The sequence below is a fragment of the Danaus plexippus genome (genome assembly GCF_018135715.1).
Source record: "Danaus plexippus chromosome 18 unlocalized genomic scaffold, MEX_DaPlex mxdp_20, whole genome shotgun sequence".
Taxonomy (NCBI): Eukaryota; Metazoa; Arthropoda; class Insecta; order Lepidoptera; family Nymphalidae; genus Danaus; species Danaus plexippus.
The window spans coordinates 2,214,979-2,242,234 of record NW_026869853.1 but is presented as its reverse complement, the minus strand read 5'-3'; the positions used below and the strand labels follow the sequence as shown (position 1 = coordinate 2,242,234).

Below are 27,256 nucleotides of genomic sequence, written 5' to 3'. Positions count from 1 at the left end.
TTATTGCTCAGTTGAATGTGGGTAATGAAAACGACAAATGCGGTAGTTGCTTTAATAAATAAAGTTATAATATAATATAATATAATATTAGAAGCGACATTATCATTAGGGTAAATAAATTATTCTTAATATGTTATGTTGGCAGTAAATCAGGCGAGCCCCTTCAGAAAGCTTGATAACTTATGGGTCTTGTAGTCGGAGCGTAGTTGAATGAAGTTATGGAGAATGGAGCGATCCAACTCGGCCTGTGAATGAAATTAAACAATATTTAATATCATCTCCGAAAAAAATTAACATTTGCAGTGAAAAATATATAAAACGGCATATTCGATAAGGATAAAATTTTGAATAAAAATATACTGATCGTTCCAATAGTGCGAATAAGACAAAGAACATTCGTTTTGAATAGATCTTTCTTGCAATTAGAGAAATTCAAAAAACACACCGATTTACTTCTAAGGAAGTACATTTTATTAACAACAACAGCGATTAAAACTAATTTAAATGCTTAATATATAATAAGTATTTTGTAATATTTCATCTGCGACATACATTTTATCTAAAAAAAACCTGTCTATCCGTTTAACTATAAGAATGTGTATAGTTGTTTTGTTTGTATGTCACTACATTTCGCGTCCGGTTTTGTTATCATTCAATTCAATGTAAATAGTGGGTATATTCCATACATTAAAATACAAAATTTATATAAATTAAACTAATAATTTTCGTATTACAACGCGTATTTTATTATTTTAAATAACTACGTAGGTACTTCCGACGTTTCGGTTACTATGTCGGGAGTGTGTAGTTTTTATAATAATAAAATACGCGTAGTAATCCGAAAGAAAAAAGTTTTATTTAAATGAATACTCGCGAAAGTCTTAGATCTCATTATACAAAAATTATGTAATAATTTTTTAGGGAGTAATTTGTAGAGTACCCTTAGAACGCGTTTCAATCAATACGCGATAGTTTTATATAAAAGTAAATACTATCGTACATAAAGCTTTTTATGTCTAAGATTTATGTTAGATTTAAAACAATTTTTATTATATATAATTTATTTTAATGATCCTGAACACAGACCGAAAACTGACGATAAGTGAAATAGTTTATGAGCTTGGTGAAAATGAGATTTTATAAGCAAGTATTTTTTAAATTATTTTTTGGTTTACATTAACCAAAAAAAATAATGTACCAGTTAATTTAACCTCATTTTTAATTTTGAATTAAAATCTCTTAAGTATTAACAGTACATATATATAACAGATACTGATTCTGAGAGAAGTTCAATAAAAAAAGACTTATTTCGCGAAATATTTCTTAATAATATTATTTTGCAATGCTTTGTTTGACGATGTTATAATATATTAGGCACAGGAATGGTTGGAAAGGTAAAATTTCAATTAGATAATGTCTGTATATGAATATTAAATATATGGAAAAAACACGATGGCTCAACTAGTACAGTAAATGTAACGAGATGTACCGAGTGTTGTAGGTTCGAATCCTGTCCGAGTAATAAAATTTTCATTACATATTCCGTAACTCAAACGTTATTTTAATCTTAAATGTAATGCATAGTAAATGTGTTTTAACGAGATCATATTGTCTTTATACAAAATAAAGTCGTGTCAGTTACACTGTTTATAACCCAAGAAGGTTGTTGTATAAGGTTGTACGGGTTTGGCTGAAAGTTGGTGGAGAGACAGCTTAGAATATAAAACGAGGAAAAGGTAGGATACTTTTTATCCGATCTAAAAAATAAAAATAGCTTATGGAATCTGTAATCTTCTTATTCACTGTCTTTAAGGAGGAACAGAGCTCGCCTGGGCAATTAAACATTTCTAACTCTGAAAGTCGCAGACGAAGCCGCGGGAAAAATCTACTAGGTGTATATAGGTATGTATCTTATGTGTTAAATAATATACTTAACAATTCATTTCATTTTGTTTGTTTCAACGTCTCCGGATATTATTATTGTTAAAATTGAGAATGCATTAACGGATGTTTGATAATTCACGACGGAACTGTTGAATTTTTGTAATCTATTTAGCCTGTGAGACGAAAGACGTAGCTTCTCAGAGCAATGGATTCACCGTGCGGGCGCCGGGTCCATCGCGTTTCAGGGAGACGAGCTTCAACAGCGCCTGGGACTTGCGACCCAGGTGTAGGTTTGCGGTGATAAACTGGTTAAATTTATATGAAGGCATTGCTTAAGAGTTTTAATAATATTCATATCAAATTAAAGGAATACAGTTGTTATATATTATTTTTACAAAGCTAAAGTTTTAAATAGCTTTTGTCTAAAATTAATAAAGTGGTTAGATTAACAGCAAAACTATTTATATATATTTATTTGTGTGAAATTAAATTAAGATACGTTTTTTTTATCACAACAATTTTCTTGTTTTTATTTAAAAATGATAAAAATACAATGACTAGGATGTTGTTAATTAAGTATCAAAAAAGAGATTATTTAAATCAGCATGCTTAGTCCGAGTTCGCCACACACTACATACGGAGAGTGAACAGTTTTATCATTCATAAATCTTCGCATAATATAGTATTGAATAAGGTTATTGAATGAGAGACGGGATACTATTAGTATGTAGTGTCACGATTTAAACTTGGACCAGGGATACTGTTGATATTTAAGATCTCAAAACGTATGAAGATTTTTAACGGTTAATGATGTGACCTTGAGGCGAACTTAATATTATATCAAAGCAATACGATAGCAAACTGTATGACATAGAAATAAGGTTTAAATTCGTTTCCATAAAATATAACGAACACAGAAAAATTTAAAAAAATATTCAACTAAAGAAATATCGATTTTAATGAAAACGAAGCTTAGTTATGTAAATAATGAAAGTATTCGATCGAAATTGTAGAATTTTAAGTACCGATAATTGTGATAGTAAAAAATATGTTTCACTTTTATATTATGTATTTTATTAGGTATATATCTATATACCTAATGTTATTTTAAATTACCCTTTTCCCTTTCGGAGGGTAGATAGGAAAAATCTTTAAAAAAATTGTATATGTTGCATTATGTACATAGCAATTTGGTAAAAACGAAATGAATCATCATACTGAAAACTACGAAGCTCTTCCGCTTTAAATATTTTATATATTTTATACTAGCTCGTGTCCGCGGCTTCGTCTTGTCTCCGCGATTGGGATGAAAGGAATGAATACAATACCAGTCACATTTAATAACTTTTCATATAATGCAATATTTTTTTTTTTGGTACAGAGATTTTTTTTTTTAATTTTCTTCCACAAAAGCCTTGTCTTGATAAAGACGAATATAGTAAAACAGTGTAAACACGTTTCGGTGAAGATTTTTTTTGCATACCACCTTTTGCCTGCTGCTTTGCTCGCATATTAACTTCCTTTGAGATACGCGTTCATCATTATTGTGAGATCACTTCATCAGATTCTCACTCGGTGATAATAGAACTACATCAGGACAAAACCCTCATAAAAAAAAACAATATTGGCCTTTCATTGGAGGAGTAATTGTTGTAATAAAAAAAACATATTGCCGAATTAAGAACTTCTTCCCCTTTGAAGTCGGTTAAATAGTAGCTTACGTCACTGCGTACGGCATTCCATAACAGTAAGTGAAATTCCCATCAAAATCGGTAGAGCCGTTCTAGATATCAAGCGGAACAAACGGACAGACAGATCAAAAAAATTGCCTGAGTCCCTCCGCGCAGAAGTGAAACTTCGTAATGCGGAAATGAAAATAGGAAAGGGTAGAAATAAATTTTTGCTAAAGTCATATCGTTTCAATAAACATTGCTTGCAATTTGAAATTGTCCAACCCATTTACTCTCGCTCCGTCTCTTTCTATCCCCCCTCCTAAATAGCGTTGAACGTTTAACGCAACCTCATTGGAAGTCACATTAGAAGTTTCAATCCAATAAAAGTATTTTTTATGTAGGTACCGTAAAAAGTTTGATCTATCCATCCATCTCGTCTGCCCGCGATCACGGTTGCTGCAAAGTAACCGAGGCGTCGGGAGTATGTAGATATAAAACACGCGTAACAATCAGAAAATATTAGAGTTATTTAAATGAATACTCGCGAAATTCTTACATCTCATTACGATCTATATCAAATGTTGACCACACAAAAATATGATCCTAAAAAATGTTAATAAAATATAAAAAAAAAATCTGATGAGTTTGGCGTAGTGCTATAAATACATCACTCACCAGCGTCTCTCCCTCGCAGACCTGGTGCAGATTCTCGGGCTTCACCAGCAGTAAGTTGCACAGGGCGTGTAGCGTGTCGAACAAAGCGGCGGCGGGCGGAGGCGCCTCCCGGACCCCGCGACCGCACACCGCTGAACGATACTCTTTGACATCGCATATAGCTATCATAGCACCTGATATATCAATATATATATATATATAATAAATCCATATTAAGATAATAAATAAAGTTAAACAGGTAATAATCAAAATACATAAATTAGAGTCGAGACACGACAGCTCAGTAAGGCAAATCGATTAGTTATAGAGATCGCGGGTTCTATTCCTGGTATTGAAAAAAAATTCATTATATATTTTCTTTTTTTTTTTTTGATATCAAATTTAAATACTATTAACCTTTGAATTATAGCCAGTTGTGCTAATGGCAGCATATTATACTGTCTCTCTATAGTAGTATCTGTTCTTAAAGCTCTTTTAATTCAACATAAGCCAACGGCAAATATTGTTCAATTTCACGTTTTGTTTTTTTTATTATCATTACAATAAATATCGTGTTTTATTAAAATTTTCAAATAATCGAATTGTTTTTAAAATAAATTTATTTATAGAAATTATATATTATATTTGTCCTTCACACAGAGTTTTTCATAAACTAGAAAGTAAAACTTCTTGAGAGTTTTTCTACAGAACGCAATAGATGGCGCTACTCTTCCGACGACGGTTAAAATATACACTACAGTAAAAAATCCCATATATATATATATATATATATATATATATAAAGATAACAATTACTGTTCAATGATACGTCTTATCAGATCATTTGATAAAATGTTACTAAGTACTGGTTTCGTCTTCCTCAAACGTCAGAGACGTAGATATAAAAATTTTATTTAGAATTAATGAAGTATATAATGTTAAGCTCTAAAATATTAAGATTAAGGTAACTAGAATACGTATTAAAAAAAAATCTATCAGTACCAGAATGGGGAAAGGAATTATCGAAATTGTCGTCCGAGGCTTTCAGACGTTGTATTAGGGACCGACTGACTTGGTAAAAAACTCATGGTAGGGGATAGGTAGTTTAATTTTTTCATACAAAAAATGAGACATTTATAAATGAGTAACTGGAAACGGTCGAGTTTAATTCGACGATGCAATTCTTTAGTGAGTACTGATATAGACAAAAATATTAAAGAAAATGGTGAACATCCTGTTATAAATACCCCATTAGTAATTAATTAATTGTACATCACACGTACCAGCAGAATTGAACTGGAAGTTCTGGAGGTGGTCGTATATGACTCGATGAAGACGAACAGCCAGCTCCAGACTGACAGCACTGAGGTTCTCATCGGACAGCTGGGTGTGAAGCTTATCCAGAACAGTGTTCAAATAGGACACCACTGTTAGACACGCCTACACGCGTACAGAGAACACATTTATATATTATATAGATAGGCACGCAAGCATGTACACACACACATGCACGCAGCCACGCAGAGAGGCTAGTATGAAAAAAATTTCATGTGACATTTGTTAAAGAGACAACTTATACTAATACAACTTCGACTTCCGGAACTTTAATATCATACTAGTCGCCATGCTCGTGACTAACCGGAGAAGCCAAAGTATCGATGTCTCCTTCGGGCTTGAAGTCAGTTTTCCTCTGTTCTGTTTGCAAGTGCAGCTTGACCCAGCCCACGATGGCTGATATAGCTCGCTCCAGCCCCGCATCCAGCTTGCTTTCGAACTGTTCCATCACTGCGTTCTTCCGTTGGATGCACTCGCCTTGTTTGCTGAAGGATTTATTCAGGTGAAAGGTCGTTTAATTGGGAATCTAATCTAATCTGTCAGCTATAAGATAATGTTAACGAGTTAAAAAAAAGTAACCAGGTTTTCGATTTGACCCGTGCAAACCCGGGGTGGAATGCTAAAGCTAAACATAAAATTCTCTATATATCACTAATACCAAATATTTTACAATTCAACATAAACTTAGACCACAGTGTACACTAAAACACACATATTTTTCTAAACATACCTCAAACAGGGCAACACAGACTCCTGGAAATGTTCAGCAAACATTTTGACAATTTTGTTAGCCTGGTTCACTATGTCGAAGAAGTAAATCTAAAAAAAAAAACATCCATAAACACCGTATAAAAACCGAACAAACAGACAAACATACACTATTATTATTACCTGCGGCGGGGATTTATTTTCTGCTATGGGTATAGACTGCAGTCCCAAGTCTAGAGCGTAATCCACGTGTTCTATAAGCAAGTACTGTATGAGGGTATCCAGCAACGATATTGTGGTCGGCTGGAGCTCGTTGGCTGTACAGAGCTGTTGGTTAAAAATTTATCATTAGCATAACTGGCTCTATAGGTCGTAAAGAATGTTCTAATCAATACAGAGTTCTGAATTTCTTCTCTTCAAGATTTGGATTAAGGGGTTTATAAAGAAAGATTTTGGAGGGAAAAAGTCTGTATATATAATTTTTCATAGACAAGAATTTGTATTAGATTAACAGATAAAAAATATTTTCTGTATTAATATGTATATATATATATATTTATATATTTGGAAGTTAAAATAGAACAGATGTCTTACAGTCTTGCACCTCATGAATGATGTCTTTGAATCATTCAGCATCTTCTGAACCAGTTGTTCACTGAGGAACGTCTCTCCTCCATAGTTTTCTATCTGGGCTATGTTTATGTTCGCTCTTGTACCAATAACCGCTTGCAAATCGCGACGCAGCTCTTGAAAACTGTTTTTTAATACAAAAATAAAGGTAAATAAAAAAAAAAATGGGACAAGTAATTTAATTTCTGTTAATAACTTTGACCTTGTTTTAATACTTCGAGTATATATGTATGGCAATGTTTTTTAAATATTATAATGTGCTTATTGTTTTGCCTATGGCAACACCAATTTTAAATAATATATTTTTGGACAAGAAATCAAGAATGGGATAGTGTAAGGTAAATAATATTGTATTATATGAAATTTTTTAAATTAATTAATTTTTATATTTATTAGAACAATATAAAGTTTAGATACCAGAAATTATAAAAATATTTTAACACAGCTTACAAAGGTTCTTCAGCCCTGATCCCCAGATTAGTATACATTAGTATAAAAATACAAGCTATATCAAGGTCTAGCACAAATTTTTTGAGTAACTTAATGAGATCTAAGACTTCTGTGAGTAGTCATTTCAAGTTACTTATCTATCTATGAGCCCAAACCATTAAACCTACATACAAACTCACCCTCCGCCCTGTATCTGCTTCTTGATGTGCTGCTTGTCATTGTAATACACATGTAGGGCGTTACTTAGAACAGCCTTCAGTCTTCGCACCTCTAACGCCGGATATCCGTCACCAGCACCGGCCATGGACCCATTGATTAAAGCCTCACGCCTCAAATCCCCTGTGGATGATCCATCCGACACAAGGTTCGCAGCAACCAACTCAGTGTAAACCTTTTGGGTGCTGTAAAACAGTGTCAGTATACTATCACATTCAACAATTCTACACACGGGTTGGATCTAAGTATTTAAATATATTAAAGTATTTTTGTGCTTTACACCTGGAAGGGAATGTCATAAACATAAAATAGTTGCATTTTATCCGCATGAACTAGACAAAGACCTGCGAGATTTCCAGAAAAAATACAAAATGTGGACATATAGATCAGTGCAATATTTAATTTTATTCAGAATTGATAATTCTGGTGCCCAAAAATTACTGCAATATATATACATATATATATGTCAATACAATATACTCTATTTATTAATAAAATATACTGATAAGTTTATGAGTTCAATTTAAATACCTTGTGTAGGTATCATATAAGTTCTTCAAATATTTTTCCAAGTCAACTTTATCAGCAAGTTTGGTTTGTATGTACTTTTGCAGTTTAAGATGGAATATGTTGAGCACAAACTTGCTCATGACTTGATCTGGGTTGGGGAACACATTACTGATGACGGTGTAATTCTTCTTCGCTAACGGTAGCACCGCTGAGAATATGTCCTTTCCGAGTAGAGTATTCTGTGAATCGTTGTGCATTTGTCAAAACATAATTAATGTTTGAATTGATATAAAGTGATTCAGGTTAAATATTTACTTATATATGTACATATATATATAGACAGATACAATTTGCTACATTTTAATTGAACTATTTTTGCTTGGTCTAATTTAGACACAATTTAAGTGTCTCACCATCTGACTTGTTTCTATGTAGGCATCAACACACTGAGAGTATCCTTTAAAGTTGGTCATAATATTAGCTATGTCTTTCATTTTGGCTACGTCTCCATGGTTCTGAGCTTTAACAAACTCCTCAATTAAGCTGCGTTCTATTTCATCATACTTTGCTTCTATTTTCTTCTTGGCTACTTCAAATTTATCCGGAGGTAATTCTTGAGATATAGTGTACAACTTCTGTATCACATCCGCTGCTTCATTGAGCTGGAAATTCAGTATTTTAAACCACCATACAGGCATTCAAGGAAGGGATTTCAATAATTTTTCCTTCATATTGTTGTGACAAATAAAATTCAAACAAGTCATTGAATATTAACAAATATATATATTATTATTATTATTTGATATTTTACCTTGGTAGGGTCATTGAATAAATCAGTTAATACAGGTCCAGGACTCAAGAAATTGGCAAGATGTGATAAAAGATCTCTTGCAGCAGCAGCTCGGGCCCGCGGAGCTCTCGCTGCACCCAGCTTTTCCCCTATATCTAGAGCTCTGCCACCACAGCGCGACATCCTCTCATCTAATGAACTGAAGACATTAACACAGTGCTGAAATTAAAGAAATATGGTAATGAGAAATAAGACTTAAAATATAGCTATACAAAAGTTTTTCCAACATTATTTTGGTGATAATACAATACTCACAGAATGCTGCTCCATAATTTCAGCAAGTTTTGCTACATAAAGCTTTTCTTCTTCCTGAACCGCTTGCTCAAGTCTGGCACATTTCCTTTCTTGTCTCTCTTGTAGCACCTAGTTAGTAATAACTCAAAAATTACGTGATGGGGCTGTTTGTGATTTTTTTTAAATACAGATTTAACTAGAACTCACCTTTAAATCCTGTATGGCTTGTGTAAATATGTCGTGGATCATTTCAGGGTCAAACTGATCATCTGTAAGTCGAGACTCCTGCATACTTCGACGTACCATCCTTTCGACGAATTCGTCAGGATCAAAGGGCTCCTAATTAATTATTATTCTTTTAATAACAAAGTTAACGAATAGTGTAATGTATTTCTCTATAAAATTAATAAGCAGTAGTTACCTGCTCCAATTCTTTGATATATTGGTTCATCATCTTGTAAAAATAATATAATACAGAACACAAGAAATATAACTCTGTTATATTTAATTATAATTAACTTTTCAAATTACGCCTACTTGTTTTCTAATTTCTAGTACCTCATAGTAAACTCAATTTGACAAATGTCAACTAACAAGTGACAACTAATAACAATGACAAGTAAAGATAGGCAACATTTTAAGGAGTCAAAACTTCTGGCATTTTATTAAGTTACATAGGCTCTAATTTACTTCGTTTAGTAATTTTCACATTTGGAAATAATAATAATAGTGAAGTCCTGAAATTTTTTATTTCTGATGAAGATAATAACGTATTCTTTTCCCAATTTCCAGAAAATATATTTCGAAGTTGTAGAGCAGAAAAATATTTTTTGAGATATTGTTTATTAATGTATTTAAAGATTTCATTCATAAACTTTCTGCTTATAAAATTACTAATAAAATAATATATTAATTTTAACGTCAAAAATACACAATAAAAGTAAATCATTTATTAAAATAAATATGAATATTGTGGATCCTTCTTGTATTACATCAATGGCATATTGGAAAAAAATCTTTTTAATTTTAGAAACAAAGGAAAAAGTAGATCAATGTAGCAAATACGTCTTTTCGGAAGATTTATTAGTAGTGGAAGCGTTTTTTATATCCAAATTCTTTGTGATGTAATATTTTTTATAAAATTTTGTGCGTGCTATTTAATATTATTAATTGATTTACTCTCTTTAATGAGAGGTGAGTGCAAAATATATACCATATAAAGATCCATTAATTTGACAGAAGGACCACTGAATATTGTGAACATTGTTTAATCGTGAGATGTCCAATGTATCCTAAACGGGTTAGGATAAAGTCGATAGAGCTCAATGGCTGAGCGCCTCAGTCCTCGAAGCTCCGAGGTCAATGCCTTGGAACAACGAGGCTATTTAATTGGCAAAAAAATCGGACAAGGATCTTATGCCACTGTCCATCTGGCGGAATATTGCGATGGCTCCAGCCTTAAAAGGATGCACCTTGCCTGCAAAATATTTGATAAAGAAAAAGCACCTCGTGATTTTTTAGAAAAGTTTTTTCCTCGTGAACTTGATATATTAACTAAAATAGAGAATCCCCATATTATACAAGTTCATAGCATCTTACAGCGAGGGCCACGAGTGTTTATATTCATGCGCCATGCAGATAATGGTGATTTATTAGAATTTATTAAAAGGAATGGAGTGGTGCCCGAAAACCAAGCTAAGCTGTGGTTCCGGCAAATGGCTAGCGGTTTGCAATATTTGCACAGCAAAAATATTGCCCATCGAGATTTAAAATGTGAAAACATATTATTATCTAGACGATTTAATGTGAAATTGGCGGATTTTGGTTTTGCCAGATTCTGTACGGACGGCGACAACAGACGAGTGCTAAGCCAAACCTACTGTGGATCTGCCGCTTACGCTGCTCCGGAAGTGGTGAGTGGAACACCTTATAATCCTAAACTTGCAGATGTTTGGTCACTGGGCATTATTTTATTTATAATGCTGAATGCCTCTATGCCATTCGATGATTCCAATCACCGTAAACTTCTCAAAGATCAAATGTCTCGTAACTGGGTGTTTCGGTCCCGCATTCGAGACACGGTATCAGCGGCTGCAAAGTCGATTGTCCGTCATATTTTAGAGCCAGATATCACTCTACGGCTAACATTGGATCGGGTATTATCTCACGAATGGACAAGACCTCGCAAGGATAAAAGTGCCAGTCTGATGGGGCGCTTGGTGCAGTCGGCTCCCTCGGCTCCGCACCCGCCCGGGAAGCACGATGAAGCTGGTACATCCGCTGGAGCACGTGTTTCCGGTGACCATCGGGAGACGGAACGAGAGCGACACGACGACATCCACTTACGCTCCCACGACTGATATTAAGAAGTACTGCCGATAATTACATAATTTCTAAGCTTGTAAATTTTTCGACCATCAAAAATCGTAAATTCCCTTTATTATTTTTGAAGTTTTTTTTTTACAATTGACGGCGTAACTATTGTTAGTCGTCAATAGTGAAAATAAAGATTTTTATATATAATACCATTTGTGTCTTTTCATTTAATTATCCGATCAAAATTTGTCAGAGGAAATCGAATAAAACAGAAAATATACGTCTATAACGTATGTATTACAAGTAATTATGCACAATTTTAAATTATTATTCAATTGTCTGATACCAATTTTCCGACATATTTATCACGTTGTATAATGTACTCGTGTATCCTTCAACACCAAAAGGAAACTCAATGAAGGGAAACTTTATGTAAAATCTTAGGGTGGACGTCTTGTTGTCGTAGTTTACGTCAACATTAGAAATGGTATTCCAGTAATGAACTCGGACGTATGTATATATATTTTCCTTTAAATAGATAAAATATCTTTAAGAAACCCATTTACAAATCATTCGTAAGAAAAATATTTCAAAGGAAATGAAAAACGTTTTGCAGAAAGAAAAGAGATTCTTGCGTATTTTATTAATGAATAGAATTGATGAAAAACGTCAAATTATTAGTAGATGACCATAGTTTTCAATTAAAAATATTAATAGGGAATGCCTACGTAACAAAAACATTTCCTTTATCTGAATGACTACCATAAGTTTTATCGTCACTACACACGAAGTGTTTCCTGTGTCTCAAAAAAGTAAGCGTACTGTGACTCAATTTAAGCAATGTGAGGAACGGGCCCTTGCAAAATTATTACCAAATAATTCAAACCTTCAAACTCTATTTCTTTGGTGCATTCAAACAGCAGCAGTGTGTAAAGCGAAACTACTGAGTCATAATTAATGCAAAACGCTTCCTTAGTGCCACTTATTATATGGTGGGGGAAATGTGTCAAAGTAGAGGCAAAAAAGTTATCAGAATCTTACATCCAGAATCATTGGATTAAATGTACTTACTTCCATTTTAAAAATATAGTTTGGCTGAAAGGGTGGTATGGTTCCCGTGTACATGAAATTTAAGGCTAATTCATTAGAAAATTCGCCTGCAAATGTACATAAAAAAAATATTATATAATGTAAGAAGCGATATTATGTGGTGTATATTTATAAGAGCGCGCGATGAAATTTCAGAGCGGAGATGACATGATGTGACTATATAGACATGTCCACAAGCGATTTAATACTTTACATTTTATGTATTTATTAATAATTTTATAAAAACAAACACATACCATATTCATATATCTTTATTTTATCATCGTCTTTGGACTGTTCCTGCCAACTACTAGTCATCAAGCCAAAGACTAGCATTACAATTTTCATGTCTGTAAAAAATCAATTTCAACACTTCTAATTGTATGTTCCTATCAAATAGTAAAATTTAGTGACGATCGGCGACGACGAATTCTTATGACTATGTTTTGTACTTACCTAACTTGTTTAAGACATTTTTTACCTAAAATCCCATGTCTGTAACCACACCGCTGGATCTCGAGACGCAGAGAACGCATTTTGTAGGCATCCAGAGTGGTACACAGAAAATTAAGAAAGAAAAAGAAAGTAAGAAAAATGATGATAAATAACAAGAACAACTGACAGACATTTTCATCTCGTATGCCCGTTATCTCGCAGAATAACAGAAACGTCTGGGAGTATGTAGTTTTAAGTTAACAAAATTACGCATAATAATCCGAAAAAACTAGTTTTATGAAAAATTTTACTCATACAGTTCTGTCGATATACCCAACTTATGAAAATTCTGATAGCAAGTCCTAAAATTAAATAATACTGTTTGATATCTACACACAAACAAACCAAATGTTTTTTGGATAAAAAATATTATCAATATCACAATACGTACTTTACAATAATCACAGCGTAGAATTTAATTACTTGGAATTGTTTGGCGTGTAATCTTATTAATTCGAACGAAATGGTAAAGTTTTAGACAGATGATTTTTTATGAAAGCATTTAATATAAAACGCGAATGTGTTTTGGAAAACTTTTGGGAACGGAATTTTGAGGTTTGATGATTTTTTAGTGCTAATAAATCGATGAATCCTTATCGCTAGGTCTACAAAAGGATACCGTCGGACTAAAAAACTTTAAAAGAAGTATAAAAAACTTTGAAGAGAAGATAAAATACTTTGAAATTCGTCGAGATAAAATAAAGATGTTATAGTCATAATCGATAATTTGACTTCAAACAAAACACAGCAAATTTTATCAACAAGTTTCGATAGATGGCGCTCAAATTAAAGTTTTTCATGTTGAAATAAACTTTCCTACGACTCTATTTTATACTTACTAAAAGTTAACACGTTCAGTTTCATTAACGTTCAGTATTCAATCAATGGGTCATTAGCTTTATAATCATGAAGTATAATACTGAATAGTCTACTGTTTACTTTATCATAATATAATTTTTTATAGCGCTCCGATGGCCTTTTCAGACTCAACCAAAACCTATTGCGATTCCTGAATAAAGCTGATAAATCAGCCGGTAGGCCGAGCCCGAGCCACAACTTCAACATCTTTATGACGCCTGTATTCAATTTTGGCATAGGGTTTTATTAAAATCATAGACGAGGAAAGGCCAATTCAAAAGTGTTATTAGACAATTATCGTAGATCCAAGCTTTTTGACTTTACTTACCATTTGGTTATCGACCTTGTTAAGAACGTTCAAAAAGCTATCTACTATTCCTTCCAAGGATGGAGTACGACCTATATTATCTATAGGCTATATCACCTATATTACGACCGAGAAATTTAAAAAGAGCATTTTCCGTAAAGACAGTCCTGCATCGTATCAGGTATATTTTGTATTTCGCCTACGGAGACACAAACAGTGACATTTATTTGGTTTTGTCCTCAATCCTTCCGTCCACTTACAAAATTTATCCACTTCATCCTATGGTACTTGGCAGTGTTTGGGGTTACGTGTCAGTATTGCAAGATCAACGAAGGCTAAAATAATATATACACAGAATGTATTTATTATTTAACTTGAACCGATACCCCCATTTTTTCTAATTGCTTATTAGTTTATGTACTAAGATATTAATTACAATATTAAATACTATTGGAGATAGTCAACAATCTTGAAACAGTCCTACATTGTAACTCAAAGTTTTTGAAGGGCCTTCTTTAGTTTTGAGTAATATGACACGATCATACCACTAACTAGGGGTGGAAAGTTGTACCATCTTTGCGCGAATAGCATTAATTCATGTTGTATCGACCCGAACGCGTTCTCTAAGTCTATCCAACAAACCATAAGTTACATCTCACTTTTCCTAGCATCTTTTAAACTCTCCGACAGCAAAGTGTTATGTTATAGGCATACAGAAATCCCGGGTAAAACCTCTTTCTAGTGATTTGCCCTGAAATACCTCTTGCTGAGCATGAACCGCGTCATTCTCGTTTGTAGAACTGAGAGAAAGATTTTAGATATAGTATTTGTTAAGGCTATCGGTCTAGTATCTTTCGGATCAGTAACTCGGTCTTTTTTGGGAATGACTACTTACTTTCGTTACCTTTGGGGGAATGCCGCGGAAATCGATACGCGGAATTTCAGATTGTTGTTCGTCGGGATCCCTGTATAGTCTGACCATTATGGGCAATTCATATGTGCTCTTAATTTTGTTCGTCAAATCGTAATAGTAATTATGAATCGTTTGTTAAAATTTGTTTGTTTATTAAACTATATTTTGAGTGTTTTGTTTTGATATTGGTAAAAAGAGATTTAAATAGCTTGTTACCTTTTTCCCTTGTTGAGCCCTGCCCGTACCTATATATACCAATCATTTTTGTTTTTAAATATTATTTGTAAACATAAAAATATACTTCAACGTGTATTTTTATTTTCTTGCATTTCGTCTGCAAATAAGAGATTTTTATAAATATATAAAGCAAAAAATCTAATTTTGGTTTATTTCCTGACTGTTTTTTTAATAGTTAAGTAAGAATAAAAAAAATACTCTGCTTGTTAAAAATAATAAGTCATACTCATTAGTTTTTTTAATCAAATAACTCGAGAGATATTAATAATAATCATTTTCATAAAAGATTTATTTCTTTTATTGTTTCATATATATTAATATATGAGTCCTTTGGCCTGAACCGTGTAAGTAGACCTATAAATTTTTGCCCAACTAAATTTTACGGTAACTACGTTGGTGTCCCGATTGAAGTCAACTTTGGGAGGCGCAATCGCATCAACTGTCACCTTGACATATGTCAATATTGCATTATTGGGTACCTAGATAAAAAATAATCAAAAGTTAATATCATGTAAAACCCAAATTAAATAATATTGTCGTTTTAATAATAGCGCTATAAAATGAAATATATATTTTGTTATTTATTTTTGTGTAAATAAAATTGAAAAACCAAAAGGTTCAAGTTTGAGTTAATTATTAAGAAAAGTGTTTTATACAAAATTATGCCTCGAAGAGATACTTACAGGAATACTTTTCTGGGTTGTATGTTGAGTCAAAGGTATTTTACCGGTATAGTCGTATATGACAACTCCGACATTTTTCCCTAAAATTTTTTTAAATATTATATAGCTCTAAATATGTAATTTATAAGATAATTGCATTTTTAAATATTAATGAACATTTTATATAAATTTGCAATGCTTTAACTCCAATACTAAATAGTTTTCTGTCCAATCAGTTGAAGAAAGTACAATATGATAAAGATCGTACGAGTTCATAAAGCTGGAAGATCCACAGATTAGAAAAATAATAACTTACAGATAATTTAAATAATCTTACCAAATTCGTACTCGTAAGTCTTTAAGAGTCCTTGAGTAAAACTAGGTATAAGGACGAGAAAACAACAAATAATTATTCCCTTCATTATTTTGAATGCTGTTCTTACAAAAATTACAACTTATATACCATATTCACCATGACGATTTCAATTAGATACGCAGAGTACTAGTTCAATATAATTAGAATAATTTCTGCCAATTATTTAATGAAATAAAATCATGATGTGTAGGTATACATTTTTTTGAGAACCTTAAAATTTTAAGCTCAACTTTTTGAAGTATTTTGAGAACAGACATCCAGCGAGTGTCCAATTTTGTGATGTTTAATTACTGTCAATTACTTCTTACTTACAAACTACTTTTTCTCCCTGAAAATGCTAAAGATTTTTACAACTTGACATTAGCGAAAATTTTAAAGTACAAAATAACGGACGAACAAACAATGGCTACATTATTTAATTAAAAAAAAGTATTGCTAAAGCGAATTTGTATAGTAAATTATTCATTACATTACCACTACATTTGCAACTTATTAACATAATAAACTATAAACTAAGTTTAAGTTTGCCCGCGACTTCGTCGGAGCATTGTTAGACTTCGATTCTGTTTTATAACCAATTATTCTTTAATATAATTTCTAAGAGACAAGTTTTCTAATTATAAATATACTCTGTATTCCTAATTTCTCTTCATTTCGGTAATTGTTTTCTAAATGATTAATCGCAATTGATTTATATTAGACTGGTTTAAAGCAAAACACGTCTGCAAGATCGAGAGCTCACCATCCAAGCTTCGTCAATGAATGATTCTTTGCTTCATTGTTAATTTAAGTTATTAACAGAATAAATAAATTCAGAGTAGAAAGCGTGGGGTGCTTGATATTGAATGTTACAATCATTCTAGTGGCAACTATCTATGGTAGGAAAGATATGAAATATAGTCAAAGGCACCCCACGCTTTTTACTCTGAATTAAATTATTCTGTTAATAACTTAAATTTTATTATAATTTTATTTTAAGGTGCTTAACTATGAATACTGTTATATTTTGAATTATTTTCTGTTTTTTAGTTCGGTTTGTGATATCTAAAAGAGTGTTTTTTTAGTGTTTTTAAACTATTTAACTGCAGACATGCGCAGACCGCTCCCTAGCTCTATCTCTCTCACTCCACTGCAGAGGATCTATAAAAGAATTTATTAATCCTGGCGGTCCTTATAAGGGTAATGGAATTCTGTTATCAAATTATTCTGGCTTCTAGAAACCGGTGAAAATTAAGCTCAAATATTCCGTCACATACATACATACAACCCAAGCTAATAAAAGCGTGTTAAAAAACGGAAAAATCATGTAGTTTCTGTAAAAGAAACGCATTAAAACTATTTGCTTCATTTTAACTGTTTTATTCGTTTCTATCGCTTTGATAACATTCGATTCACCTTAGTTATATTTGATTTGAAACAGCAGCTACGCGGTTGTTGGAGATAATTCTTTACATTAACTTTCATATTCACGTATGAGTAAACAGTTATGGTCATGTCTCCTGACTTTCGTCCGAAAAGAAACGATATTTGCCTCCAAACTAGACACGAATTTTACTTCACTATAACTGACAAAATAATATTCATCGTATATACAAACAAAAAAAGTTATGGACATTTTATATAGCGTCTAACTACGTCTCCACCAATTAGTTAAACTGAAAAATTATAGTTTATTAATAGTTTTCAATATTATATACACTTTAAACTATCATCGTCTTGTAGACTGCAGTAGTCTAAAACGTTTTCGTAGTAAGTTTAACTCTGTATTTTACTAGCCCCCCATTCCTAGTCTAAATACAACTGTTGGAGACTTTTCGTTTGTATTATTGTACTCAAAACAAAACCGTTAGGTATTTTATATTTGTGTAGTAATGTAATTATAATACTAATTCAGTTACACCAAAAATTATTACCCTGTGGTGTGGTGAAGAAGCTTCATGAAAATTTATGGATAATATAAAGTTAAATAGGTTAGGTATTGGAATTCGCAATTATCGTTTATGTGCAAATGAATCAGAAAAACTACGACCACGTCATTTCCATCTTCATTTTCTATGAGGTTTTTCAGACTTCTATGAGTTTCTTTACTAACACAATTTTAGCATTTAAATACCTTAGAGATTATTCAAAATGTTTCGCCTAATCAAACCAGATTGAGGAACTGGGGAAGTCGAGGTGGATTTTTCCCAAAAAAAATAGTTATATCGCGTAAACATTATTTTAAACTAATATTTTAATTATAATTTCAAGTTGAACCAAGTTATAATTCGATAAAGAAATCTTTTTTTATTTATTATCAAGATTAGATATCACATTAATACATTAATATAGTATTAAAGATAATAATTCTTTAAAATTATTTATTTTAATGGACTTTTTTATTGTAATAAATAGACTTCAATTAAAAGAAATGTTTATAAAAAAGAAATACATGTATTCGAAGCTGTAATATTATCAGATATGTGAAGCTGTGATCATCAGATATCAGATATGTGATGATGATTTGTAACCTGCCCTCATTATGGCCCATATTATAATTTGAGGGAGGGAGGAGCTTCTTAAGGCTAGCGACTTGGAATAATGTAGGAACATCGAAGTCTTGTTGCTTAGGTAAATAGTATTTACCATACATCTGGTGTCCGCAAGGCAGATCCATATTTAAGTGAATGTGTCGCCTCGACACTTGACTTACTAAACCGGCTATTTTTTTTTAATTTATAATATATTTTCTTTCTCCTATAAAATTATGTTTTGTATTCTACCTTCGAGTTAGAAGTTTAATGAATTTACTGAATAGTACAATAACCAGCCCTTATATAGAAAGTTTTACAAAATGTTCTCTCGACCAAAACCATTGGGACTCAGACGAATTTGATCCTGATCTATATATTGGTAATTATGTGCTTATTAAGTAATATATTATAGTTTTTTCCTAACCAGAGGTTATAATATGATAAAAAAGACGTAAAAATATTAGTAATTTAAATTTATTTTGTAAAATCTTTTAAATTTTATTTTTTTTTTTGGCATTCTAATTCAAATAACATATTTAAACTTCCTTTTTATGGTTACGTAAAAAGACTATGGTATGAAATAAAAAGGAAAAAAATAACAGCATGAAAAGTATTGATCGTGAATGGTTTAATATTCTAACAATCAGAACGATCCATCGATTTGTATATTATTCGAGATAATTCATCTTATGCATCATCCTGCTGCTCGTCCCTTATCTAAAACCGTATTTTATTCTTGAGCTTCTAGACTATACTCCGCATCACAGGCACCACCATCCTCAGAAACCGAACTGGAATATTCACACTCTACAGACACAGTCTTCGTTCATTATGGTAACAAATGAAAGAATAACTAAATATTGATATAAAATAATATTATATATTGGAATCAATAAACATTATGCAACACTGAAATAAATACTTTTCACTTAGCAATATTATATAATAAATAGATAGCAACTTAATTAAATGGTATCACATACACAACCGAGCATCGCTTTGGTCTCGCGGACCAAAAACAATAGGACAATAACCAAGAACAGATCGACTCGCTAATATTAAACAATCTCAAAAACAAATGAAGCACATACTAAAAGAACCGAAAATATCGCGGTGTTGAAATTTTGTTAGAGAACTATTTATTGATTAGGTCTGATTGTGAGAGACGAGGTGATTGGACGAAGGTGAACGCTAAAAATACGTAATTGTAAAAATAACGCTAGTGACGTAATTAATGTAATGTATAGATAACTTCTTCTACAATGAATGAAATCTAAGACTTTCGCGAGTATTCATTTAAATGAAATTAATATTTTTCGGATAAAACTACGTGAATTTTATTATTTTAAAAACTACATACTCCAGACGTTTCGTTTCGTTTCTTCTACAATTTTTAATATAGCATTTAGAGTTCGAAAAAAATTAATAAAACATAATCAGATCGATGTACCTTCACCAAATTGCATTTTATATGAGCTGAGTTAATTTGGTTGATAACATGTCAATTTTAATATACGGTTATTGTGACGGAATACACAGAGTAGTGACAAGTGTCAATTCAATTAATTCTACAGCACTTTCCTATAAATATTTCTAATTACGGTACCAGCAACAGTGGCTGTTTCAATTTATGAACCATTTTTTAAATATTATGTTATAAATATATAGAGACGAAAATTAAATATGACATATTGGATTACGAAAAAAAAAGCTTGTAAAATTTTTGAACTCATTTATTTCTTCCTATAATGTAATTGCAAATCTCTCTCTTTGATCATAATAAAGAATATTTGATCGAGATTTTTATATCATACTTTTTAGTTCTTTAGCAAGTGTAATTGCATATAGTTTTAGTAATCTCATTCCTTCATTAATTAATATTCAGTAACAACAGGGCCATCCAAGGAATTGCTATCTACGTGAGATATATTATGGCTACACAACTGGTAGGTATTGATGACGGCGTTCCCGAGGAATCGTCCGCTAGGATCCTGTCGTACCACGTGCATATAGTCATCGCCCAGTGTGAATTGCACCTGCGGCGGGGCGGCCCAATCGCACACTACAGTTACCGCTTTATTCACAGCCGGTGGATTTATACAATACATCTAAATGAAACACACAAAAATGAAATTGTATTACTGCTACTTTTTTTTTTTTTTTTATAAAACCTGTTTATTTTCGCTAAAAAGGTTTTATTGTTTTGATGAAAAAGGTGATCGGACGTTGTAGAAATAATTTAACCTATCCATATACCTACCTGTTGATACGCCTCATGTTGTCCTGGTATAATGTATGCTACAGGATAGTCTAGTTTGTAGCGCGATGAATAATCAGTGTCTAAAATATAAACCAATATTCAATTGAAACTATTTTTTGATAACAGGAGATTTATAAAGGAATACACGTTAATATAACAATAGTTTTTTCACCTTTAGTAACCTGCGTACAATGCGGAGGTGTTGCTTTAGCTTTTGCGTTCAACTTTCCTTCGATATTAGCGGTTAATGCCAATGTAATTGTAATAAGAACTAAAAACATGTTTGTTAAATCACTGCACTAAACAATGACAAGAGCTGTTCGTTAATATGCCAACGAGGAAAATGGTACATATTGTGGCTTCGTATTTCGATGCAAAACTAGAATAGATCTTATACCTTTGAAATAAAGATGATATTGTAATTGTGCTCGTTCTGTTCTTTGAACGTTATTCTATCATTTGAACTTATGACCGGCTGATAAAATGAGATTACGAGGTAGGGTCTAAGCTATTTGAGCCCATTGGGTTCTACTTTTTTCAGTAGGATATTTTTTTTTAGAATGAATTATTATTCATAGATTTTATTTATGTATTATGGAAAATGTGTTTCTGTGTGAATTTGCAAGGTTCGAAGTTAATAAAGTACAAGGAGAAGAAAATTTAGTTATTTTTCAATTTTATTAATATCCATGGAACTGTTTTTCAAGTCTTCAATTTCAAACCACAATTCTGAGTGGTATAATGCAGCAGTTTCTACTTCCATTTCTGCAGCAATCACTAAAAATGAACTAGTTGAATTATGACGTACCACTAAAACCTCCGTTAAAATTACTGTATTTCAACGTCATTTTAAGATTCTTTAACTATTCCTATAAAATTTTACAAGAAAAGAATTATTAACTTACTCCTCAATTTTGTTATCATAACTATATTTTTTTTCAAGCGCGCCAAGTCATAATCCATTGAATTGTTAATGATATTATAGTAATCAGGACTATTAATGTCTAGGTTAGCCAAGTTAGATCCAAAGGAATTTTCATTACTCATTTTGAAGAGAATACCTAGTTAACCCACCTAGATAGTTCGTGTAAAGTAACGAAATGCCTTAAAAGAGTTTCCCGCCATAACCAAATAAAATAGCACCTAATTGACATCTCAATGCATTTACAAAAATAGACATGACAATATTTTTTTAAAATTGAAAAATATTCATTCATATGTAAAATTATATGTGGTTGTTTTCCAGAAACATTAGTTTCTTTCTACTGTTTAAAATGTTTTTCACATTTATCACACCTTGACTAAAATATATAAATTAAAAAGTTTTGTTTATAACCCAAAATGTTTGTAAATATGGTTTACCAGAAAGAACATTTTTGTCCTTTATCCTAGAATCCAAGCCTGAATGAAAAGATATCAAAATGTCAACTTGTTGTTCTCTTAAATCATGTCATTTCTGTCACGCGTTTTCTTGTGCAAATTTAGAGAGTAATATTATTAAAACATTCAATTTTACGTTTTGCAACTTCAAACTAATGTTGTTCTTTTGAATTTTAACGTGAGTTATAGTGAAACGGCTCAAGATGATGAGTGATGACGATCGCGATATTGATATCGAAAGTGATGTAGGTGCTTTCCTGTTTCGCTTCATTGTGTCAGGTCTCTGTGTTTATTTTATTACATTTGTTAAACTTACAGGCTGAAAATGATTCCGACTCTCGAACTCACGCTAGAAGTAGTTTAGGTGGAAGTGGATATTATTCTCAGGTAAAAACAAATCTAATAAAATAAAAACTGATGCATTGATTAAACATCTACTCTTAACGACGATATATAAACTCGAAAATTATTAATGGGATATTTTTAAACCCTATTAGGCCGAAAAACGAGCACACCATAATGCCTTAGAAAGGAAAAGGAGAGATCACATAAAAGATAGTTTTACATCCCTCAGGGATTCAGTACCTGCACTACAGGGGGAAAAAGTGGTATGTGACTAAAATACTATTACTATATAATTGTTGAGGATTAGTTTAGTTTGTTGGCACTGAAAATATATAGCAGTATTAGGCGTTTTTTTTGGAGATAAACATCAGCACTTAAAAGTGGTTTGTTATGAGAGAGACAACTTGATGATTTTCGTTATAGGTTTCTAATAGTGTTTGCAGTGTTTATCGCTTTTTTTGTTACATTTTAACAAGTTTGTTATAGTCGCACATATTATTTTTTTATTGTAGAAGATATTATTACTTCACTAATTGCAAACATGACTCGTAATATTTACAAATATATTTTGACGTTTATGACTAAACACCTTTAAATTAATGATACATAAGATTCTCGCAACGATACAAGTAAAATGAAACTAGTTTTCCAGTATACACTATGCGGTATTATAATACTATTTTAGATTTTCCCGATGTTTTGATAGAAAGTGTTCTTGTTGTTAAATAAATTACTTAAAGCGTGTAACATATCTGAAAAATTTAGTTTCTCTTTTAAATTACAAACATTACTTTTGATTATTCAATTAAATATTTATATCTAATTTGAATGACTTTTATTACCAAATTTATTTTAAAGTCGACACATTTTAAAGCATAAATTACGGTAAATGAACTGTAGTGTTAATGTAATGGTTAAGATTGTTTAAAGTAATGTTTTTAAGTTTGTGAATTATATGTTATCTTTAATTTTCTTAACAAACTTGACCTTGGCCTTCCTTAAGACTATTTAAATACTCTTCAAAGAAATAACTCATGATAACCTTGCAAATTTTGCTTTCACTTCTCGTCAAATATGTAACAGTGCTATTGTATTCGACCCTGATGTTTGATGTGGACTATGCATCTCTATAAAGAGCAAAGGCAGTGAAATTTAATTAATATTCATACGGAATATATTAAATAAAAATGTTTGACATGAATAGGATTTGAACCTACAACCTTCGGATGATCTTCCAGTTGCTTTTATAATAAAGCCCGTCTGTCGGATCAGTAATGAAGTTTTCGATGTATTTGACCAGTTACTGATGTATTGAGTTAAATGTTAATTAAAATATATCCCACTGTACACAGCTTTGAATTAAATGCATTTTACCTCTGGCAACACACTTCCATTATTGCCAGCAGTTTCAATAATTTCATAAGTAAAACAGAGATCTAAAACAGTTGGTTCTTAAAGTGCTATGAAGATGCTGAATGTCCATAATCTCATTGAAAATCAGTGGGTTGCCTGTAATATTTTAAGTTTATTGAATGAAAAGCTTGAATTATTAAATGGCCCGGCTGATTAATTTTAATTGATAGAGGGAAATTTGGGAATGAAGAAATAGAAGTAGGTTTGCTAGCCCTTTTTTCTATGACAGAAGATATATGTTTCCTTTTGCGGTTATTATATTAAAGACTAGATGATTTCATTGGATATTGGTACCTTGAAGATTAAGGCTGGAATTTGAATAATAACCTCCTAACAAAACATGGAATAGGGTTACCATTGCGTGAACTCATAATCAGTTCAGTAACTGTCAAATTGTGCATTCCAATACATGGATGGAAGAGGGTAGAAAGAAGAAAGCAAGACATTTTAAAAAAACTCGTAGATGGAATAAAATATACCATGTATTGAATATTTTGCTATTTTTTTTTTATCTTTGGTTAATATTTAAAAAAATTAATCAAAGTTAAAAACGAAGGTAAAATGAAATTAAATATGATAAAATTTTTTTTTAGAAAATGCTGATGCTGTTAAATTTTTAATTATATTTTTATTTGCCTCTACTGTTGTTTATGCCAACTTCGTGTTTTCTTTTGTGGTTACCGATGTCTGAATCAGTATGCTTGGCACAAACTTGCAACGTCACACTACATACCTATTTCTTAATTTTTAATTAATAACCTACGTCAATGCTATAACGTAACATTTTTTTTAAATGGAAAACTCAATGTTCCGTGTGTAGTGTGTAGATATAAAATCGGGGTATACATACAAATTTTTAAGTAATCAATGTGGATCGTGAATTGGATGTCAAATTAAAAATTAGAAAGCAAAACAATAGTGCTAAACTTCTGACGTAAATCGCTATTTTCTCAAAATTTTGAAGCATTTTTATAAAGTGCATTAGGTACTAATATTGCCTCAAAAATATTCGACAAATTTAGTGTTAATGAAGCCATGGCAGAAGTAAAAAAAATACATCTCCTCAAGTAAAAAGCCGCTATCAAGTTATTCAGCATGTGTATTCATCTAGAGAACAAGTCTAAACCGCTTTAAATTTCTGGTGCCTTCAAACTAAACCTTTTTGTTTTGGCTTTGTAAAATTTGTTTAGAAAATAAGTAACTATTTATTAAAATCTATGGCGTCCAATAGAAGAGTATTTTGTATGTAGTTTGTTCTGTCAATGATTATAATAAAATACGTTGAATTTTAGCTCGCGACCTCTCATTTGTAGTGAATTTGTTTTGGTTTTATAAAACGCTTGTGAGATCAAGAAACACAATGCATCGTTCTTGGTCAACTATAAAAGTTTCTTCTTTACAGTTAAAAAAGCAGATTTATCTATATAGTGTTGCAAAAATAAATCATATTGGTAACACTGTTTAGACTGCCAGTTCAATAGGTCTTTGTCATTTTCCAGGCCAGCAGAGCCCAAATATTGAAAAAGGCAGCTGAATATATACAGTTTATGAGAAGGAAAAACAACGCACACCAACAAGACATTGATGACTTGAAACGACAGAACAACATTCTGGAAACTCAGAGTAAGTTTAAATGTTTATATACCTTGGTCTAATGCTAGTCACCTCCTGGCTCCTCAGTTATAAACGCTGGGAATCGGAGGAAAGGGGCCAGTCATAGACATTTTGCATTGTACTTGTTATCCAAGCTGCTGTCTTCCGTTAAACATCTCAATGTTTAGAACTTTTAAAATTGTTCATGCCAGCTTGTTCCTGTTGCACAAGATATAACATCCTCAGCTAGGTCCGACAATACCATTGCAGAAAAATATTAATTACAAAATGCACATTTTTTATCTCAGACACAAATCAAGATATGTTAAATCGATGACAAGTAACAACACACTACTCCTGTAAATGAGTGACTGATATAAAAGCTAGCACCATCACAGCTTGACAAAATTTTGAAGAATCTCTTCATTAAGACATATAATTTAACTTATATAGGATTAGAATAAAGTTATTAAAATAGTTTGTTATAGGGAATAATGACTTAACTCTTTTGTGAGACAAGGAATCTGTAGAACTTCTTCTGAAATTTTTTTCTTTGTGCCAATATGTGTATATAGAATACTATGTAACTTACCACAAAAGATACAGGGAATGTAACAATTAAGAGCATTTTTATTTATATGAATGTTATAAAGAATTGATATTTTATATTTTGATGCATAATATTTGTTTTTAAAAAAACCTTTCAACATTTTGTTAGACATTTTTTTTACATCATTTTTATATATGTACAATTTTATTACAGTTAGAGCATTAGAGAAGGCGAGGGCTACGGGAAACTATATGGATGCACATGAACTAGGACTAGGTATAAAATCAGCTGAAGACAGTTCCCACGACACGGACAGTTCAGACGGTGAGGGAACAACGAGACGTGTGAAAAAACTTAAAATAAACAGTGTTAATGTGTAATATAATAAATATAATTTTTAATGTAAAGAAAATTTTCAAAGAACAATATATTTTGAGATATTATTTTTACCAAAGGACCCGTTCTTTGGGTTTTTTTTTAATATTGCAAAATGCCTACTTATTTTTCAGTCGGTGTAGCAATAATTCTATCTAAGGTTACATTAAGATGAATATTCTTATAATAATCTATAGTTTTGTGCGGACGTATTTAATATATTTTAGTCTTGCTCTTAATATGTTGTGATTTTTTTTTAAGTATTCGAAATTAATTAAGTATGAATATAATAAGTAATAATATAAAGGTACAATTATCTATAAAGCGAGTAGTTTTAGGTTGTATATAATTTTTACATATGCAGCAATATTATCTTCACTATAAATTTTGTTTAAGAATCTTTTTAATTGACATCAATTGATTTGAATGA

General features: G+C 31.6%; 5 protein-coding genes and 2 long non-coding RNA genes across 8 annotated transcripts; 2 read left to right on the top strand and 5 right to left on the bottom strand.

Moving 5' to 3' along the window:
• Nucleotides 1-38: 38 nt before the first annotated feature.
• LOC116773067 (exocyst complex component 5) lies at nt 39-9,729 on the bottom strand. The gene is made up of 14 exons (XM_061528447.1): nt 9,566-9,729; nt 9,352-9,483; nt 9,166-9,273; nt 8,872-9,069; nt 8,474-8,722; nt 8,082-8,299; nt 7,514-7,735; nt 6,849-7,008; nt 6,438-6,581; nt 6,277-6,365; nt 5,851-6,031; nt 5,495-5,651; nt 4,233-4,405; nt 39-245 (listed from the first exon to the last, which is right to left on the bottom strand). The coding sequence occupies exons 1-14, from the start codon at nt 9,596-9,598 to the stop codon at nt 150-152; spliced, it is 2,160 nt and encodes a 719-aa protein (XP_061384431.1). The 5' UTR covers nt 9,599-9,729; the 3' UTR covers nt 39-149.
• Nucleotides 9,730-10,163: 434 nt separating this feature from the next.
• On the top strand, nt 10,164-11,672 carry LOC116773334 (testis-specific serine/threonine-protein kinase 2). The gene has a single exon (XM_032665771.2). The coding sequence runs from the start codon at nt 10,470-10,472 to the stop codon at nt 11,502-11,504; it is 1,035 nt and encodes a 344-aa protein (XP_032521662.1). The 5' UTR covers nt 10,164-10,469; the 3' UTR covers nt 11,505-11,672.
• A 3,889-nt stretch (nt 11,673-15,561) lies between these two features.
• LOC116773145 (uncharacterized) lies at nt 15,562-16,467 on the bottom strand. Its single transcript, XM_032665541.2, has 3 exons — nt 16,359-16,467; nt 16,043-16,122; nt 15,562-15,838 (listed from the first exon to the last, which is right to left on the bottom strand). Exons 1-3 carry the CDS (start codon nt 16,441-16,443, stop codon nt 15,674-15,676), a joined length of 330 nt encoding a protein of 109 aa, XP_032521432.2. The 5' UTR covers nt 16,444-16,467; the 3' UTR covers nt 15,562-15,673.
• Nucleotides 16,468-19,366: 2,899 nt separating this feature from the next.
• Nucleotides 19,367-20,365, bottom strand: LOC116773135 (uncharacterized). Its single transcript, XR_004353693.2, has 2 exons — nt 19,894-20,365; nt 19,367-19,701 (listed from the first exon to the last, which is right to left on the bottom strand). It is a non-coding gene; the product is annotated as an uncharacterized LOC116773135 (long non-coding RNA).
• A 257-nt stretch (nt 20,366-20,622) lies between these two features.
• Nucleotides 20,623-21,517, bottom strand: LOC116772979 (uncharacterized). Its single transcript, XM_032665318.2, has 3 exons — nt 21,343-21,517; nt 21,171-21,250; nt 20,623-21,018 (listed from the first exon to the last, which is right to left on the bottom strand). The coding sequence occupies exons 1-3, from the start codon at nt 21,449-21,451 to the stop codon at nt 20,785-20,787; spliced, it is 423 nt and encodes a 140-aa protein (XP_032521209.2). The 5' UTR covers nt 21,452-21,517; the 3' UTR covers nt 20,623-20,784.
• Nucleotides 21,518-21,815: 298 nt separating this feature from the next.
• Nucleotides 21,816-22,331, bottom strand: LOC133320335 (uncharacterized). Its single transcript, XR_009753721.1, has 2 exons — nt 22,245-22,331; nt 21,816-21,947 (listed from the first exon to the last, which is right to left on the bottom strand). It is a non-coding gene; the product is annotated as an uncharacterized LOC133320335 (long non-coding RNA).
• Nucleotides 22,332-22,608: 277 nt separating this feature from the next.
• LOC116773269 (protein max) lies at nt 22,609-26,914 on the top strand. 2 transcript variants are annotated; one of them, XM_032665692.2, is made up of 5 exons: nt 22,610-22,795; nt 22,869-22,937; nt 23,048-23,158; nt 25,808-25,931; nt 26,665-26,914. In XM_032665692.2, exons 1-5 carry the CDS (start codon nt 22,754-22,756, stop codon nt 26,829-26,831), a joined length of 513 nt encoding a protein of 170 aa, XP_032521583.1. In that variant the 5' UTR covers nt 22,610-22,753; the 3' UTR covers nt 26,832-26,914. The 2 variants fall into 2 exon arrangements, with proteins under 2 accessions (XP_032521584.1, XP_032521583.1); XM_032665693.2 differs by lacking the exon at nt 22,869-22,937 and having other exon boundaries at nt 22,609-22,795.
• Nucleotides 26,915-27,256: the final 342 nt, after the last annotated feature.

Coding starts and splice junctions, on each gene's coding strand:
- LOC116773067 (XM_061528447.1), bottom strand. CDS start 9,598: ATGATGAACCAATATATCAAAGAATTGGAGCAG. Junction 7,736..8,081: donor TTATATGATACCTACACAAG/GTATTTAAATTG, acceptor ACTGTTTTACAG/CACCCAAAAGGTTTACACTG. Junction 6,032..6,276: donor TCTGTGTTGCCCTGTTTGAG/GTATGTTTAGAA, acceptor TAAATCCTTCAG/CAAACAAGGCGAGTGCATCC.
- LOC116773334 (XM_032665771.2), top strand. CDS start 10,470: ATGGCTGAGCGCCTCAGTCCTCGAAGCTCCGAGGTCAATGCCTTGGAA.
- LOC116773145 (XM_032665541.2), bottom strand. CDS start 16,443: ATGAAGGGAATAATTATTTGTTGTTTTCTCGTCCTTATACCTAGTTTT. Junction 16,123..16,358: donor GACTTACGAGTACGAATTTG/GTAAGATTATTT, acceptor AAAAAATTTTAG/GGAAAAATGTCGGAGTTGTC. Junction 15,839..16,042: donor CAACCCAGAAAAGTATTCCT/GTAAGTATCTCT, acceptor TTTTTTATCTAG/GTACCCAATAATGCAATATT.
- LOC116772979 (XM_032665318.2), bottom strand. CDS start 21,451: ATGTTTTTAGTTCTTATTACAATTACATTGGCATTAACCGCTAATATC. Junction 21,251..21,342: donor TTGTACGCAGGTTACTAAAG/GTGAAAAAACTA, acceptor TTTATATTTTAG/ACACTGATTATTCATCGCGC. Junction 21,019..21,170: donor AACATGAGGCGTATCAACAG/GTAGGTATATGG, acceptor TGTTTCATTTAG/ATGTATTGTATAAATCCACC.
- LOC116773269 (XM_032665692.2), top strand. CDS start 22,754: ATGATGAGTGATGACGATCGCGATATTGATATCGAAAGTGAT. Junction 22,796..22,868: donor ATATTGATATCGAAAGTGAT/GTAGGTGCTTTC, acceptor TTAAACTTACAG/GCTGAAAATGATTCCGACTC. Junction 22,938..23,047: donor GAAGTGGATATTATTCTCAG/GTAAAAACAAAT, acceptor AAACCCTATTAG/GCCGAAAAACGAGCACACCA.